This window comes from Aythya marila (assembly GCF_965140915.1).
Source record: "Aythya marila genome assembly, chromosome: 17".
Classification (NCBI taxonomy): domain Eukaryota; kingdom Metazoa; phylum Chordata; class Aves; order Anseriformes; family Anatidae; genus Aythya; species Aythya marila.
In genome coordinates, this window is record NC_139058.1 from 7,578,758 (window position 1) to 7,596,413 (window position 17,656).

Here is a 17,656-nt window from a genome sequence, read left to right on the forward strand (position 1 = left end):
GCATTATATTAAACCACTTAAAGTGACAGATAGGGAAAAATGTAGCAATTCCTCTAATGTCCTTTAGTGCTTCTATGTCATAGGTAATCTTATTTTTGCTTTACTAATATATTGGTATCAGTTCTCTTCATTTATTTATGCTTCTATACATTTTCAAGCATGTTTGAGAAATGCAGTTGAACTCAGGTCCTTCTCCAGCTTCACCTCACTTGTGCTGGAAACAAAAGTGGTGCTTGTATGACCAAATCATTCTGTGATAGACCCAAAGTGAGGTATCCAATGTTTTGGTAAAGAAAAAAGATGAACAAATGCCCAAATCAGCAAGACCCCTGGGTGATAGCATTAGTTATGGAAGGCAAAATGCAGTTGTCCAGCTGAGGAATTAGTACCTGCTTTATATTTTGAGGGCCATACAAAAAATTTTCAGTATCTATGATAGGCACTGGAAATTACTTCTCCTTCATCATCATCCCTCTAGGTTTGGGTTTGACCCATTACCATTATACATTGCACCTGCCAAGGTTGATGAAGAAAAAAAAAAAAAAGCTCTCATGTATGCTCTGAATTATGCTAATTCATGAAATAGGGGGGAGAAAAAACAGTAAAATGTATTTCAACTCAATGTCTGTGCCCTGGGGAAAAGAATAGTGTCTTCCTTTCACAAATCTGCTCCAAGCTTCCATTTTTTTTCTGCAGTATTCCTGCATGCTGAAGGCACCGACTAATGTCTGAAGTCCAGCTCTCTTTTCTTTCCTGCATGTATTACAGGCAGAGACAGATGGAAACTTGAAATTGCTGGCCTCAGCTCCTGGATCAGATTAGCATCTTTCGCTTCTTACAGGGCAGCTGCATTCTGCAAAACAGCAGTGTGTATGTATCTTGATATGTAACCCTAGAACAGGGCTTCTAAATATAAGAGGAGTTTCTTTGCTGCTGTATGAAGGGGGCCAGCCAGACGTTTAAGCAGCATGTGGTGTATGTTTCATCAGATTGCACAGCAAAAAAAAAAAAAAAAATCACATCAAGAGGAGAATATGAAATTCTTAGGGTGCCTCCCTGCAAGCACACCCAAGAGTCCGTGTCTTGTGACTTCAAGATCAGCACTGGCTCCTCAATTTATGTGGTCGCAACTATAATTCATGAACAGTGTGCCTCAGGGGTCCAGAAGCTGTTGCCTCTATATCCATATCTATGGATATGTGCTCACAGTATGAGCTGTGTTCTGCCTCTCAGCCTGGAGACAGGTTGTATCTGACTGATACCACAGTGTCTGTCACTCTCAAAATCAGCCCAGATACCTCTGCTGGGACAGTGTGTGCACATCTCTGTAGGCTCATTTCCCTACCTGGATGCTGAGTTCCTCAGTTATTTAAGATGGATTTTATTCCTGATTTGCATCAGTAGGGAAGAGACTGTGTCATCTTCCAGGTTATTTTGTATTTCAGTGCACTGTGTATGCATATATAAACAAGAGGATACATTTGAAGTACTGGATTTCCCAAAGCGAGATTTAACTACAAAAAAAAAGTCGCTGGGCTGATTTGGGGTCAAGGTGGTGCCACATCCCGGTAACCTGACAGCTTTTCAGGGGCCTTTATAGAATGTGTTTCATGGGGGGAAAGGTCCATATAACCAAACCTTCACTCCCGCTGATGTAACTAAGAGGAAGCCAAAGAAATGTGGAGCCTGCACTGCCTTTGGAGAAGATACCTCCAGGCAAAGTCACATGGGGAAGGCCTGTGCAGGACAGTCTGTGTGGCTTCTGCCTAACCTACAGCTCTTCTGAGACTGAGCCCTCAGTCTTTCATAGGCAGTACCTTCAGGCTGAAACACTATTTAAAAGTTGGCTTTCTGTTACTATCCTCCCATCTCCTACCTCATTCTTAATTAGTAGGTCACTGAAGGTGTGCAGTGCTGTGTTGGAGTAGAGGAGTTGAGAAGGGATGCGGTGGGCTGTCTATGAGTGATTTTTTATGTGCACTCACTATTTTCCGTTTCCCAAGCACAACGGCATGTTCTGCACGCACAGCAACGGCATGCACTCCTGAAATGTGAGTGAGCCTTTAAGGAGGCCACCCGACTTCCTCTGCATCACTCCCTGGCAACCTGGCGAAATGGGCTAAATTCAGAAGTGACATAAATGGAGGAGCGCAGTAGGAGACGGATCTTTCAGCCACTATAAGGGTGTAAGAACAAACTTGGGAGCCCAGGGTAAGAAGGAAGATTATAGTAAGAATTTTAATGGGGAGGTTTCTGCAGTTTAATTTTTCCTGTCTTGAACTCCAGGATAAGTTCTGCTGCTGCTACCAACTAACTGACTTGTCTCTATGGCACAGAAGCTAAGAGAAGCACCTGCTCATATATCCTTTTTAATGCAGTCTGTGTCATGTCTGAATTTGATCTACCAGCTCATGACTGAGGATAGCTCTTCAGTTTTTGTCATATCAAGCTGCAGAGCTGAGTGAGCTTCCACTTAGCTTGCTGCTACGTCTCTTTGGCTAAGTAAGCTTGTGTCATGTCAAGGGAAAAGAACTTTGCCAGATACCAACAGATTCATCAGGACTTTAAACTGCACAGTTTAAACAGTTTTAACTGACTTGGCTATTACACTTTTTTCAACACATACTCTGGTGTAAGAGGAAGGGACACTCCACTGAAATTAAGGGATGCACAGCAGCTTGAGGGGTATTGGTCAGCTGTAGCAGCCTCATGCACTTACATCTCAACCAGTGTGTGATGTCAGCTTAATTGCCTTTTGATTTAACTAACTCCAGTAGATAACCCAACCCAAACAGGGAAACTGGGATTTTGACCTAGAGCACAGGCTGGTGAGTGCTATCCCTTCACAAGGGCTAGCACAGGAGTTCAGCTTTGACTTTTTGTGCCTACAAGGCTATTGTCTTCACCCCATTTAATCAAAGACACATGTACCCATAATACAGTTCTCTCCTGACATAATTTCCATTCTTTTTTGGCCCTTATTTTCTTTAAAAATTAGTTATCTGATGAAGACAGATGATAAGTTACAGCTTTAGAGGGTAGAGTGACTCAGTGGTAAAGGTGACACTTCACTTGACTCCTCAGCCTGTACTGCATGGAAAGTGCTCTGTCATGACTCTTAGATCTTAGGCAAAGTCTGCCAAGTCTCACAAGTTTATGAGCCAACAACCAAAATCCCTTAAAATTAATTTATGTCTATGTCTGTGTGAGTTTTAATAGGCCATGTCTAGTTCATATTTATTAAAGAAAGTAGATGTGAGTAAGGGAAGAAGGAGCTGACCATTCTGTGTGGCCAGTGATATGATAACACAAAGACCACCTAACTCCTAATATCCTGCAGGTGTTTTACAAGTATCTCCTGTTAGAATGTCACTGCCATATGCAGTGGTATAGCACAGTCATGACACCTGAGAAAGCATTCATTGTTTTATGGTTTTATGGAAAAACTGAAAGTGGACTGAGCTCTTTTTTTTTTCCAAGTGAATTTCTTCTTTAAAATTATTAAGTTACATTTTCCTCTGATTTTTTTTTATTACCTTGAAGCTGTCATTTGCAATTTAAACTCTCGTTGTGATTCACTGTGCAATTTCCATAATACCACTCTTTTCCTGAGCAGACAACCATAAATCTTAGGGTATTCAAATTGTCGTTGTGATCAATAATACCAAAGTAATTTTGTATTTGTTTTCTGTGATGTCTAAATTTAAAGTTTACTTAAGATGAGTACTCGTTTCCTGGAAATGTGGGTAGTTAACACAAGCTGGGTCCTGAATATGCCAGAACAAAATAATTTTCAGTTCTTTATTTGTATTTAACTAAAAGATATTGCAGTAGTCACTCTGCCTAGCGTCATCTCTATTTGGCTGATGGAAAGCTAATAGCTAAAGGCAAAAGTGATTAAGAGTCTTCTCAAAAGTTATGCTCACAGTTAGCGTTAGAAGCAAGAAAGTTTTTTTTTGTTTGTTTAATTCTTCTCAGTGAAAGTACTGTGTCTCGAAAATATGTCAGTTTAGAAAACCAAAGTTTGTTAGTTGTTAACAGTTGTAATAGTAAACGATTTCAGTAGCAAGTGACACCTCTGACTTTCTCACTAGGGAAGTTAACCAGAAACCTTGTTTGTGATGCAAGAAATAAAGAAGTTTTGATGGAAGAATGTGAACCCGTTCCCCATCTGACAGTAACAAAAGGAAGGTTAAGACAGGTATGTTAAGGGGCAGGAGTAGAAAAGGTGTTTTGTAGTCTTCGTTTGGGATGTGGAGACAGACATGTCCTGGGTGAAGTGGCAGAAGGGGAGTTTTTCTGACCTTCAGGTTACAGATCATGGAAGGAGGCAAAAAATCACAGATGCTATTACAGGGAGAAGCAAAACTCCTGTGTTCCAGAAAATCAGTGGGCAGATGATCTTTGCTGGGCCATCATGGCATGTCTTCAGCTAATCTCTTGCTTCCTACGTCTCCTTTATGAACAGCTGTAAGGGAATTGGGCTCCCACTTAAGCTGATAGGAGAAAACAATACTCAAGTGCTTGTGAGGACCATACATACAGACATGATGATTTACTGGGCAGCCACCCATGTAAGACTGATTGTTTATGGTATAAAGACAGCCAGCCCTCATAATTCGTGGGGACCGGGCACTTAACAAAAAGTTACAGGCTGGTTCCTCCAGGACTGTGCTGCTCCCACCTGTCCCAGCTGTGGCAGTGCAGGAAGACAATCAGTTGGAGAAAGCAGTCATGGGGATAAGGCAGGGAGAAGGCAGCAACATTGAAGCCCAGTTACCAAGAGGCTGAGAAGCCTGTGCCCATTGCCTCTGTCCTGTCCACAGTAACTCCCAAAGGTTTTGGCGTGTAGCACACCACGAGGTGGTTCCTCACTGTGTGGGGAGGAACCATGATATTTTAATACCAAGACTTTAAACTGAGTGATGCTTGGACCTACCATAAACCACTTAATGACAGCCTCATGAGCTATTAGCAGTCCCTATCCAGAGTTCATTACTGGTCTATGCTCATTACACATAACAGAAACCATTGCAGAGTAGAGAATGGGCCCTAACAGGAATGTACCTTTAGGTACAATGATTCTGTCTGGCTGTTGTGCGGGTCATTGCGATGGTCCCACTGGCAAGTGGTGTGCAGGACAAGGCAGCGTGTGGTGCATCTCCAGCCTGCGCCGCAGCCAGCTCTGCAGACACTACCAGCACAGGCAGAGGCATGGGTGTTAGTGCTGGCCAAAAAAGAACCGGGGAAACAAAACAATCAGGTTTGCAGACAAAGAATTTAAGAGTGCTAAGCTGTGTTAAATATCAAAATAACAACAGCTGCATTTTATAGCAGTGTGACTGTTCTGCAGGAGCTAGGCAAGAGCTGCCCACACACATTCCCCTCTCAGCCCCTCTGACAGGCTGTCCCGTGCCGAGGTATTCCACCCATGAATGACAAATTAGCAGCAGCTGTTCCTCAAAACATGCTGCAGGAGCCAGTCCTCAGGGCAGCACACGGTGAATCCGTGAATCCGTCTGTCCCGGCAGAATTCCTCCCACCACACCACAGCGTGCCACTAGGACATGCTCTGAGTTGGTACCAAACCTTCTGTCTGTTTGCAGGTTGCATCGACTGGGTAAGGAAAAACAAACCAAAAATCAAAAAACCAGAACAGCACCACCAACAAAAGCAATTCCCTTGTGACGAGAACTACCAACCCGGCAACTTACAGCCCTCGCAGCTTCGTGCCTGTCACAAAAGTAGAAAAAAGACAGCGGCAGCAGATGGAGAGCCCAGGGTAACAGGAGATAGTGCAGTTGGGAGTGCTTAGAGAAGCACATTAGAGAAACGCACACGTATAATTTAATTTGGGAAACATTTATCAGTTCGGGACTTTGCGGGACGCAGAGCCGGGTGCTGTTGCTTTATGCTCCTTGTCGCGTTCACACGGCCGGCTCTCGCTCCGGATTCACCCGGAGCAGCAGCAGCGCCTTTCCCCTAGCTCAGCGCCCCGGGGCTCGCTCCCCCCCCATCCCTAAAACCCCGTGGTGGAGACTGAGGGGGAAAAAAACAGCCCCAGGAGGCCGGCACAGAGCCGGGGGCAGGGGCCGGGGCCTGCAGGGCCCGGCAGCTCCGCGGGGCGGCAGCGGGGACGGGGCCGGGGACGCGGAAGCGGAAGCGAGGGCGGCGGGGCCGAGGCCGGGCCGGGAGGGCGGTGGGTGCCGGGGGCGCCTCTGGGTGCTGGGTGCGCTGGGGGGCTCCGGGGGGACCCTGCTGCTCGTCCCGGGGGCCGTGGGGGGGTCCCGGGTAGGGGCAGCCCCCTCCGGCGCCGTTGGCAGGAGCAGCGGCGTGCGCCCAGCGGTGGGCACGCTCCCCCGTGGTGGTGGTGGTGTTGTTTTTACAGCGCCAGGTGAATCCTTTGCTGCTTTGTTTGCTTCCCCAGGTCCCGCACGCCGAGACTGGTCTCAGAGTAGGACCGGGCTGAGATCTCTGCAGGTAAAAGTCAGGCACCGTCTGAAATAGGAGGCTACGGGGGCAGTGGCCTGTGTACGTACACGCATCCCGTGTGCTCTGCACAAGGCCCTGCTTGCATGGCTCCTCATGGCCCCCTGGGACATCTCCCAGTCACTGCCCTGCAGCCGAATGCATCCTCTCAGTAGGATGGGCCGTGTGAATGCAGGGGGCAGAGAGCACCCACTGTTACCCCTCTCCCTGCTGGGGGGCTGCACAGGCTCTGGAGCCGGAGGGTTTGGGCTCTGGAGCAGGAGGATTTGTCACACTGCCCGCACAGCAGGCCCTGGCTGTCCCAGAGAAGAGTGGAGACTGGAGGCAGCCTCATCAGTGGGGCCGTGCCAGCTGTGCTTCCTGACCCCAGTCAGCTGCTGTAATGATCCTTCAGCAGGTCACCACCAGAGCTAACTTTTTATTTTCTACTGAAGTCACATTTTTAACAGGCCGCTTTTGAAGCACTCTGACAGTTAAGTTCTGCTGATGTTTTGACTGATGTAGTAGAACATTGTATGTATGGGTGTTTCAAAAGACAGAACAAGTACTCAGCTTGTGAAGGCAGAATACGAGTGCTGCAGTGACAGATACCTGCCTGCCGAGCTTTTAGAGTGGCTGAATCTTGCAGGGATATTAGGATATTGAATTGTAACACAATTCAAGGGTAGTTAAAAGTCATCATTTACTGTCAGTGTTCTGAGATGCAAGTACATTGGATTAATGGAGGTTCTTAGACTTTAACTCAGAACCCAGGACTACTGATGATCCTGCTTTCCTGCCTAATGGTGTTCTGGCTTCAAAAGTACATGTGTCAATCTGGCTTTTCTTGCTCTTTTAGATCCTTAAAAATGGGGAACACAAGCAGCGAGCGAGCTGGACTGGAGCGTCATGGGCATAAAGCATCCCGAGGTGATAACTCAGGAGGAGCCATCAGTACAAAAGAAGGTGATAGACCAAAAATCTTAATGGATAGTCCTGAAGACACAGACTTGTTCCATTCAGAGGAAATGAAGGTATGGCTGGTTCTTGCCTTCTGACATTACTTGCTTGGGCACCCTGTCCAGCTGTAATGCCACACAGCTGTTAGCAATCTACAGTTATTCTGTGACTGAATTTATACACAAAATGGACTGCTTCCCTCGCTTCCCACACTAAGGAAAAATATACCATTGATATTCAAACAGATAAAATGTGTAATGTCTTGTTTTTCAGCAAGAATTAATTGTAAAAAAAAAAAAAAAAAATTAAATGTCTCCGCTTTTGCCCAGCTAACTACAGTGACCCATATTCCTTCAAATCCTTAATGGTCTTGCAGCCACCCACAATGTTTAATCTATTATTTTCCTTATTAAAAGATCTGTTAACTGCCTTTTTGCTCATTATTAGGTGACTGGTAGAAACTTCTTGCTGTGCAACGTGTTTCATGAGAATATCTAACAATAAATTACACTGTTAGATTTTTACTGTTGTACAAAGCCGTGTCCTGTAAACAACTTGTAACCTTTCTGGATCCAACTACAAATGTTGTGCCTACCACGTTTGTGCAATCTAAATACTTCTTAAGTGTATTTCTTCTTAATTATATTTCTTTCATCTCTCTTTTTAACCTAAGTTAGGCTTCAGAGAGAAGGGCTATTTTGCCTTCCACTCTTTCAGTAAATTTGGAAAGCTTTAACAGCTTTGAAAAATCCTTGCAAATGAACAGTATCTAGAAATGCCCACTTTCTAATGTTCTTCTGATGAAAGCTACATTAAACTTACACCTTAGAGAATCATGCCTAAGTGCAAAAATATGTATAGTGAAATATCGGCTGTCGAAGGCTGCCAAGAAGGAATTCATATTGATTAAAATGTTGTGCTTGTAGGCTCCACTGGAGAAAGAGGAATTCCTAGCTTGGCAACAAGATCTGGAAGTGAGTGATAAAACCCCTACTCAAGCTCGACCAACAGTCTTTCGCTGGACTGGAGGAGGGAAAGAAGTTTATTTATCTGGGTCCTTCAATAACTGGAGTAAAATTCCTTTGACAAGGAGGTAATAAACTTCTTTTGCAGTATCAGTGATACTCCCTGAGGATGGGGAATGCTTACAGAAGTGAGAAAGATAGTCAGCTGATAGATTGGTATAGCGCTCGGATATGGATCAGCATAGTGCTTACCACTTTGCAGCTTCTCTCTTCAAGCTCTTGGTGAGAATCTGAGTTTCTCTTCATTTTTTGACTTTTGGATGGCTGGGAATGACAGTTGGGTTGTGTATCAATTTTAAGGAGAGGTCTGTTATCCATTTGCTATGTTTAAATGACCCAAAACAGTTCTTGCTGCACAGAGTCTGCTGTCTGGGACGGACTTGGGCTATATAAAATGAGGCTTCTTTTAAGCATAGTGTATCTCATGGCACATATACTTTCTTGTCGTATGATTGGTTTTTGTCCAGCTTTGTGACAGTTTGCTCTCCTGCCATTTTCTGAAGTTTCTCATCTCAGTGGGTGTCTGCTTGCACTGTAATTGTTGCAGAAGTGTCTTAATCTTAGGAAACTTGAGGGAGGAGCATGGTGGCCTGATGAAATAAATGGTATTGGATGGGGAAAAAAAGGGTACTGTAGCAGTATTACAGTCATTCTCTAAGTAGAAAGCCTAGGAGATGGGAAATAGTGAAATCAATCTGGAAGAAGGCCAAAAACAGATCTTTACAAAATCTGAAAAAAGCAGGTTCATCTCTTGTCAGGTTACATACTGTGGGGAAGGAGATACCTGAACCTCTTTAAAGGCTGAATAAAATATGTGTTACAGAATCAAATATGCTGAAGTAGAAGAGTTCATTGTGCTCCTTACTTGAACAGAAGTAAAGAGAAATACTGGCACTGCATGGCTTGTTTGAATTGCTCACATAACTTCAACTGCTTCTCAGCTTCTTTGAGATGCCTATAAAGAATCCTGAAGAATCAGGAAGTTCACAGCACAAGAGTATGAAAATTGCTACGCAGCAGCTATTCTAACCCCAAATACCTCAGAAGTACTGAGTTGCTGCTTTCATCTTCCAGTTGCTGTTCATTTCATTTCTGAAATGCAGTTTGTGATGACAAATACGGAAAGACAAGGCAATATAAGTAAGCTGATCTTGTTCCCTTAACAGGAGACTGGCAGATAAAATGAACAAGTAACACAAAGTAACAAGTAACAAAGGTGTGAGAATGACTTTAAAAAAGGCCAGTGCTAATAATTCCTGGATTTCAGGAATGTGGATGCTAATTTTGAATGTGTTGTCACAGAATAAATTATTATTATTAACATTAACTCTAGTTTGAGTATTTACCTTAGATTTTATCAGAGTCTCTTAAACGTGGTGTTGCCTTTTTAAGTTTTCACATATTAAGGAGATTTGTATTCTGTGTTACAATGTTTGTCATAGTTTATACATTGATGCAATATTCAGAGTATTTTAGGAGAGGCTGTTTGTTTTAAATTCCAGTCACAACAACTTTGTGGCAATCCTGGACCTGCCAGAGGGAGAGCACCAATACAAGTTCTTTGTGGATGGGCAGTGGACACACGATCCTTCAGAGGTAATGCTTTCTTCAATTTGCTATATTTAATCATTGGGGCATCTGAAGAGGAGAAACTGAGGGGTTTCTGCACCAGTAGCTGGTCTTTTCAGAGAGGAGGCATTTATTAACAGAAACGGATTGTTTAAGCTGCTGAGATAGCTCTGATCCCTGCTGGCCTAGATGGTGGTGTCAGACTGACAGCCTCAAAGGACAGGAGATTTTGTAACAAATGGGTGACAAGGTCTCTTGGGTCTTCATTTTTAAGAGATTGTGAGCTGATCTTGTCTGGTCCTAAATCATCCTTTAAAGCACTATAGCACTGCTGACAGCCCAAATCCCCATGCTACACTTGCTGTCTGTGCCAGAAAGTTGATCTTGCTGGTCTAGAATTTTCCATCGTCCAGTAATTGTGCCAGTTGTGCCAAAACTTACCAGGTCATTTCCTCCTCCTCTGCTATAAAACGAGTGTTAACCCTGTCCCACCCAGCAGTCCCTACCTGCCTCAGAACTAATGCACAGCTGGTTGCTGTCTTCTTGCTGCTTTGGCAAACCTTGCAGAATTTACCTTACAGTAAAATTAGTTCCTAGAACCCTCTGCGCTGGACTCTAGTCCTAGCTTTAGCAGTACACCTGCAATACCAACCATACCAGACACCAGCCTGGCTCTGAAAGGCCTGCAGAAACTAAAAGTAAAGCCTAGCTCCTTCTGTCCTCACTGTTAGCTTTAGCCCAAACCTAACCCTTGCCTTGTCTATAGCCAAAGAATTTCTCAATGTCACGTGGACCTAGCAAGTTCAACTGACATGAGTCCCTGTCTGGTTCTAAGTCCTGCACCTGGCCCTTAACCCAACACTGAGCACTAGTGAGCTCCTAATCTGGTACCAGCCTATTTTAAAAGCAAAATACTTCTTTCTTGTTAATGCTGATTGCATAGTTTTGAGAATTCTAATAGCCCTGCAAGCTTTTTTATTCTGACTTTTGTATCCTGTTTCTTCCCAGCCAGTAGTAACCAGCCAGCTAGGTACTGTCAACAACATCATCCAGGTGAAGAAAACTGACTTTGAAGTATTCGATGCTTTGATGGTGGACTCCCAGAAATGTTCAGACATGTCTGGTATGAGCAGTACAAAATAGTAATTTTATATCACACTTCTTAGAGCTGTTAAAACTTCTGTCTTCCTTTATGTCTGGAGTTAAAGCTCCAGTATAGATTAATCTCCCCTTTTGTCAGGCCCTTTGGACACAAAGAAAGAATGTGGAATGCACAAAAGGCGCCTCTGACAGAGCACTACAGCTCATAGTAGATGTGATTGAGGAGGAAATCATGTGTGCTTAATAGTTGTTTTCCTGTGAAATGTGAAATGACTGTTTTTAGCATGCTCGGTACTGCATCAGTCTGTACATTACAACATCAAACTGATGTTGACAGCCTATATTGTTCCCAGTAACATCTTGTTCTGCTAAGGAGATGAGCTGAGGAGGTTACAAATTGTGTGTCAATAGGAAGAAATTCGGTACATCTTAGTAATGCTACTATGGGCTGAGGAATATCTCGTATCCTATCAGTTTAGTATAAGTGATCCATATCTTAGATCAGAACACTATGAAAAAGTTACTTTAGTCTGATGATTCAGGTTCTGGTATAACAGAAGAGAGGTAAGATTGAGCTTAATCATCTCTGAAATCAACCTTGCCAGCTATCCTTTGTAGGCCTTTGTAGGGATAGAGACTGTGACTATTCAGTGTTCAGATCTGTCCTTTGGGCCTGAGGCAGAAGATGCTTTTGGCTTGTTTTTGCTGTATACCACTTTGCCCTGGACAAAGCCTTTTTGGAGAAAGTGTAACTTGTGAGACTTGGGCAGTACAAGAATCCAGGAGATTCTAGAACTTGAAGCCCTATCATGCCCCTGCACCTCCCACACGTTGTACAAGCCTTTCATTATTTTGCTTTAAATTCTGAAAAGCGCTTTCCATTAAGCTGTCCCTGCACTGCAGTAACACTTACCTTTTACATGTGCGTTCCTTTGTGTTTGATACTTCCCTTGCAGGTAACGTTGTGGCTCAATGCTTAATATTAAGTGTTTGCTGCAGAAGTGACAGGCAGAGTTGACAGTGAAGGTCTGGAGTGCAGTAGGCACTTAGAACTCAGCCTCCCAAATCTGCACAGCTACTCTCAGACAGGCTTTGGTCATCTTGTTGGACAGCGACTGATCCTGTTTTATTGCATCAACTGCTGCAGCTCATGTATTTACATGCCATTGATTTATTTTGGTCACGTGTTCCTGGATGTGCAAATCCACTTCGTACCTGTAATGAGCAGATATTCTTACAGAGTATTTTAAGAGTAAATATTTAACATCTCTCTGGCAGAGTTGTCGAGTTCACCTCCAGGACCTTACCACCAGGAGCCCTATGTTTGTAAGGCAGAGGAGCGCTTTAAGTCTCCACCCATTCTTCCTCCACACCTACTGCAGGTCATCCTGAATAAGGACACAGGCATTTCTGTAAGTACATCAGTCTGTTTTTCTGAATAAGGGCTTTGAGGGTGTGAACACATGGGGAAAAATCTGGAAGACTGAAGGAAAAGCCTTACAGTGGTTGCCGTGTTTGTAAGTTTCATATTATATTAAAACCAGGTGGATCCATCTGAAGTAACTTATCTTTCTACTTGACTTAAGAGAACTGGATTGTTGTTTTATGCCATCAAACCCTAATCTTCCTACTGCAACACTACTTAAATGTCACGAGCACGTAAGAAGTAACTGAAATCTGTTTCATGATGGCAGTGAGGATGCAGAGGGTTTCACCCTGGAGGGATCTTGTATCGTTCTGAAACTTTGGTTTTTTTTGATGGACTGTGTGCAAGAAGCAGTATGATGCATTTGACCGTGTGGCTAGTTGCAGATGGTGTTTATCACCCATCAGCTCTGACAAGTAAGCTGTGAGTTCTGTTATTTTCACACTGTCTCACTTTCTCTTTTTTCCAGTGCGATCCTGCTTTACTCCCTGAACCCAACCATGTCATGCTGAACCACCTCTACGCACTTTCTATCAAGGTGAGAGGCCAGGACACATACTTCACACTAGCAGGTTTTAGATAATTATATAATATGCTCACTTGTTTTCAATCTCCTGTAGGATGGAGTGATGGTGCTTAGTGCTACGCATCGTTACAAGAAGAAATACGTGACTACTTTGCTGTACAAGCCAATATGAACATCGTAGTACTTTGTGACCAAGTAATCTGGGCCAGTGCAGTCTCAGAAAAAAAAAATGCTTCTCTTACCAAATGTATTCCTGCTCTGTGCTGTAGCAAATGAACTCTAATTTCATATTGTTTCTGAGACTTCCAGGTTCTCCTATATTTGCCTTATTTTCCCAGTCCCACCTTGGATGTTCTTGGAGACGGCAGCTCCATGGCAACGAGACTGATGGCAAAGGTGTCACTGCCCATTGTCAATTCAGTTGAAAAACACACTGATTCAATAAGGCTGAGAAATGTGAGGGCAGCAACAGATTAAGGACCTTCAGAGAGCCAGATTATAGGAAATAAACAAGCCAGCCCAAAGTCTAGAGAGTTCAGGATTCTTGTGGAATCTTATCTGAGCTCAACATCAGCAAAGGCAAGCCCATGACTGCTTTCATAACTTATGTGCATCAAAGCCACAATTATTACAGTAGCAAGTTTCACACTTGTATGGCTGAAATAAGGGTGAGGAGTGATGATTATTTTGTAGCGTCTTTTCTAGGGAAAATCATTGACACAATCACCTGCACGTTCCTTTTTATTTTACAGTAGATTGGGGTGCTCTCTTTCTACTGTGAATAGCTCTGTAGTTTTTCTCTTCGTGAGAACTGAAATATAACTTTTCCCCTGTGGAATTTCTGTAATTGAAACAATTTCAGTTGTTTTTACTGGCTGGGTTTTTGTGTAAATCATAAATGTGTCTTGCAGTAATCTACTTTTGTAACCACTTTCCCTTGCTGTCTGATAAATTCCTCAAGCTGGGCTAGGTAGACTGTAATGAAATCAGGAGATTCCATTTAAGGATTAGTACTTCAGTAACAGCCGCTGTCAGCTGACTCAGAGGTGACTGCAAGTTACCTGCATCCCAGCGGCCAACCTCCCGCTGTGAGTGGCTGTGATGTGCTGGATGCAGCAGCACTGCACCTCCCGTACCCAGGGCTGGAGCTGGGCCTCCTTGGCAGCAGCACGGACCACAGGTGTAAAACCCCTGGTGCTTCCAAAGCCAGGGCTGTGGTAAGTGCTGCAAAGTTTATTCTATTTTCTCAGTGATTATAGTAATGTAATGTCAGGTTGCCCGTATGCGGTATTCAGAGCCTGCTTAATCCCCAAAGAAATGCAACACTAATGCAAAACTTCCTGCTCGTGTGCCTCGGGCCTGCCTGGAGAACCCACCTCAGGAGCTGACCTGCTGGGTCTGCTCCTGATCAGGGCTGGTGCCTGTGCCAATGACAGGCAGCCCCAGTCCCAAGGGGGAAGAGCATGTGGAACAAAGCAGGAGGGACAGAAGCTGCAGCAGCCAGCATTCAGCAGAACCACAGGGGAGGGTGGTTTGGCATCCTCCTGTCTGTTCACCAGCCTTGTTGCAATACTCTGAGTCGCTCAGTAGATCTGGGTCTAGTGCAATGGTTTTCTTGGAAAACTTTCTTCATTCTGTGCTTTTTATGGAATTGCTTTTGTTTTCAGCCTCTTTAGAACCAAATAAAACATTTTCAAGAAAAGTGGATGATGCTGTTATTAGCCTTCCCATTTCTGGTGACCTTAGCTTCCTTGTGTTGTTACTTGTTACAAGTGGTGCTTGGCTGATTGGCATTTCTATGCCTTGGTAGACTGGGCAAGCTTTTTGTCCAGGGATGCAGCTTGGTCATTTGCAGTTACTGAGTTGCTGATGGATGTGTTAGTGTGTATTTGTGATGCAATGTTTACAGTTTGATGATTTGTTACAGGCTGCAGTGATCAGGTAAGAAAAAAAAAATAAATTGATCTTGGCCTTAAGCCTTGCTAGTTTTGTTAAAGTGACCCATGTTGTAAGCAAACTGCTGTTCTGAGCCTTTCTCCTGGGCAGCGAGTAATGCAGGGGGGCTGGGGCTTGTGGTGTCAGAGGCACACCAGGTACAGCATTGGAGTCAGCTGTGCAATGGAACAGCCTGCACCCTCTGTAAGTTTATTAACATCAGACAATACTAAGTCTGGGACGAGGCTGGGGGTTGCATGAGCAGAGCTGCTAGAAGTGTATGCTGTAGTCTGCCTGAGTGTAGAGGGGCTGTTGAGCTCAAGCTAGTTAGGTCAGTGCTTAAAAACAAACAAACAAAAAAACCAACATTGAAAGAACAGCAAAGGGCAATGGCAAGCAGGTCAGAAAATTCCAGTTAACTAATTTTAACAGGATCGCCTTTTGTTGAAATGTAAGCTCAGTCAAAACTGCCATTTTGCTATATGCATGACAGCAGTATTTCTGGCCATAGTTTCATTAGTTCTTGCTAACCTTTGTGGATTTTTTTTCCTAATTACATATCTGCATGACTCACTCCAGGCTTTTCATCAGTGCTGAGATGATGGAACGACAGGACAGAGCCAAACATTTTATAGAAAACTGCTTCATTTTTTAAATGTACAGCTTATAGCAAGCTCTCAGAAGGCAAAGGGTACTTATGACATGGGGTACACCTGGCAGTGTTTTATTGCCCCTCCCTTCACACTCTCCCTTCCCCCCCAAAAAAAAGTTTGCTTGTGCCCTTCAGAGCCCAAGGTGAAGGGCCCCATTTTTTTTTTTTGGCCAAGCAATCCAGCCCAGCCCACCAGGGGCTTGCAAGAGTGATAATTCTGTCAGCACATCCAGCTGTGCTTGTTCTGGGTGGGTGAGCACAGCTGCCCAAAGGCTGGGGGCCAATGGGGGGGAGGTCTCCCTCCCAACCCCAAGGAACAGGGTGGTGATGTGTTGTCCTCCAGCACCTGCAGCTTCACCAGACCTCTCCCAGGAGCCACAGCCTTCCTCCAGGTGAGCCCCTGACACACCTCAGCCCCCCAAAATCCCTTCTTCCTCAGCAGGAGGACTGAGGATTCAGTCCCAAGGTAAGCAGAGGTAAGTGGTGGTGGGGTGGTTTCTTTTTGAAGGTGGTGAGGGGCGAGTTGTCTGCCTGACAGGTGAATGAATTGGCTGATCACACATACAGTCCCTTATTATAACGGCATGAATCAAATCCCTCCAAAGGCAAAAGCTGGATGAAGAGTTGGATTTATTAGCTCGCTTACATTCCCCACCCACCTTTCACAGTCTGTGCTGTTATGTTTATTCTTGGCTGTTGCTAGGAGAGCACTTTTTTTTTTTTAAGGTAGATGCAGAGCCTTTTGTTACTCTCATTCTGGGACTCTGGAGTAAGCCATTACATTCTATAAATAACAGGAACTCCCTTCCCCCAGCCCCCCACCCCCCTAAATTTCAGCATGACATGGGGTGGTCGTGCTGAAGTGGATTTGTGCAGGGTTCTTGATAATCAAAAGGCTCAATAAGTAATTTTTTTTTTACTCCACCAGTTTCTGGATTATTTTAGTTTTGTTACAATTCTGATCATGCATCATAGGACTGCAACAATGAGCTTTAAATAAGTATTCTTTGTGCACAGTAAAATAGAAATAAAGGAACATTTAACAAGTTAGCATTTCATCATATACATCAGATAGTAGGCACAATAGATAAATCAAGCAGCTTGGTTTTTATGTAGAGCATTTTCATGAAGAATGTCATGTAGACCAAAATGTAATAGGAGCTATTAGTAACCCTCCCACACACCCTCCAACAAGCCCTTTATTGGGGGTAAGGGGGCGGCTATGTGCACAAAACCAAAAACACTGAACAGTAGGAGGACAAATTAAGTTACTGTAGGCAGCAGTGTGAATATTAAAAACCTCTTCCTGTGAAAGAATACTTCAGACCCTGTAAAAACTGGTTCAGTTAAAAATAGATGTATTTACATTTAAGTCTGATCTAGCAAGTTTTCCCAGCAGGTGTAAGTTAAGATGTACAGCAACTCTGCAGGTTGTACTCAATCTGAATTAGATTTGTGAATGTTTCTTTTTTTAAAAAGTTGCAGCTATTAGGCCTTAAAGCACCAGCATAATACAGCAGTGGGATGAGTAACTATCTGTCCCCTTTGCTACCAGTACTCTGCTGGGATAAATCCCAAAACCTGTCATTAGATCACACTATTGTTAATTAAGATGTTTTTTTTTTTCCAGCTCAAAATGCATGGGTCATTTAGCAGGGCCACATTCTTTTTCCATATACTCACACGTGTCTTACCTCTACCCACATCGCCAGTTAAGTACGTGAGGGCAGAATTTAGCTGTAGGTGTTCGCAGCTGACTGCTGCTAGAGTAAAAGAGTTGGAGAGATCCCTCTGGTTTAGTTCGTATGAACATGCTTTGCCTTTGTGAAGCCACTTATGCTACTAGTTCAGGGCATAACGACTATTAAAATGCTAAATAGTCACGGTTAGCTCTTTGGTAAGCTCTGATGCCTATAGATTACACAGCCTCGAATGCTGGGTGCAATATTGGGATGGCTACGGGTTTCTCTGTATAGAAGGAAGCGTTCATTTCA

General features: G+C 43.9%; 1 protein-coding gene across 1 annotated transcript; it reads left to right on the forward strand.

Annotated features, from left to right (window-relative positions):
* The first annotated feature begins 6,167 nt into the window (after positions 1-6,167).
* PRKAB1 (protein kinase AMP-activated non-catalytic subunit beta 1) lies at positions 6,168-14,780 on the forward strand. The gene is made up of 9 exons (XM_082774391.1): positions 6,168-6,199; positions 6,428-6,480; positions 7,328-7,502; positions 8,355-8,521; positions 9,956-10,049; positions 11,031-11,145; positions 12,402-12,535; positions 13,019-13,087; positions 13,170-14,780. Exons 3-9 carry the CDS (start codon positions 7,338-7,340, stop codon positions 13,245-13,247), a joined length of 822 nt encoding a protein of 273 aa, XP_082630517.1. The 5' UTR covers positions 6,168-6,199; positions 6,428-6,480; positions 7,328-7,337; the 3' UTR covers positions 13,248-14,780.
* Positions 14,781-17,656: the final 2,876 nt, after the last annotated feature.

Coding starts and splice junctions, on each gene's coding strand:
- PRKAB1 (XM_082774391.1), top strand. CDS start 7,338: ATGGGGAACACAAGCAGCGAGCGAGCTGGACTGGAGCGTCATGGGCAT. Junction 11,146..12,401: donor GAAATGTTCAGACATGTCTG/GTATGAGCAGTA, acceptor TCTCTCTGGCAG/AGTTGTCGAGTTCACCTCCA. Junction 13,088..13,169: donor TCTACGCACTTTCTATCAAG/GTGAGAGGCCAG, acceptor AATCTCCTGTAG/GATGGAGTGATGGTGCTTAG.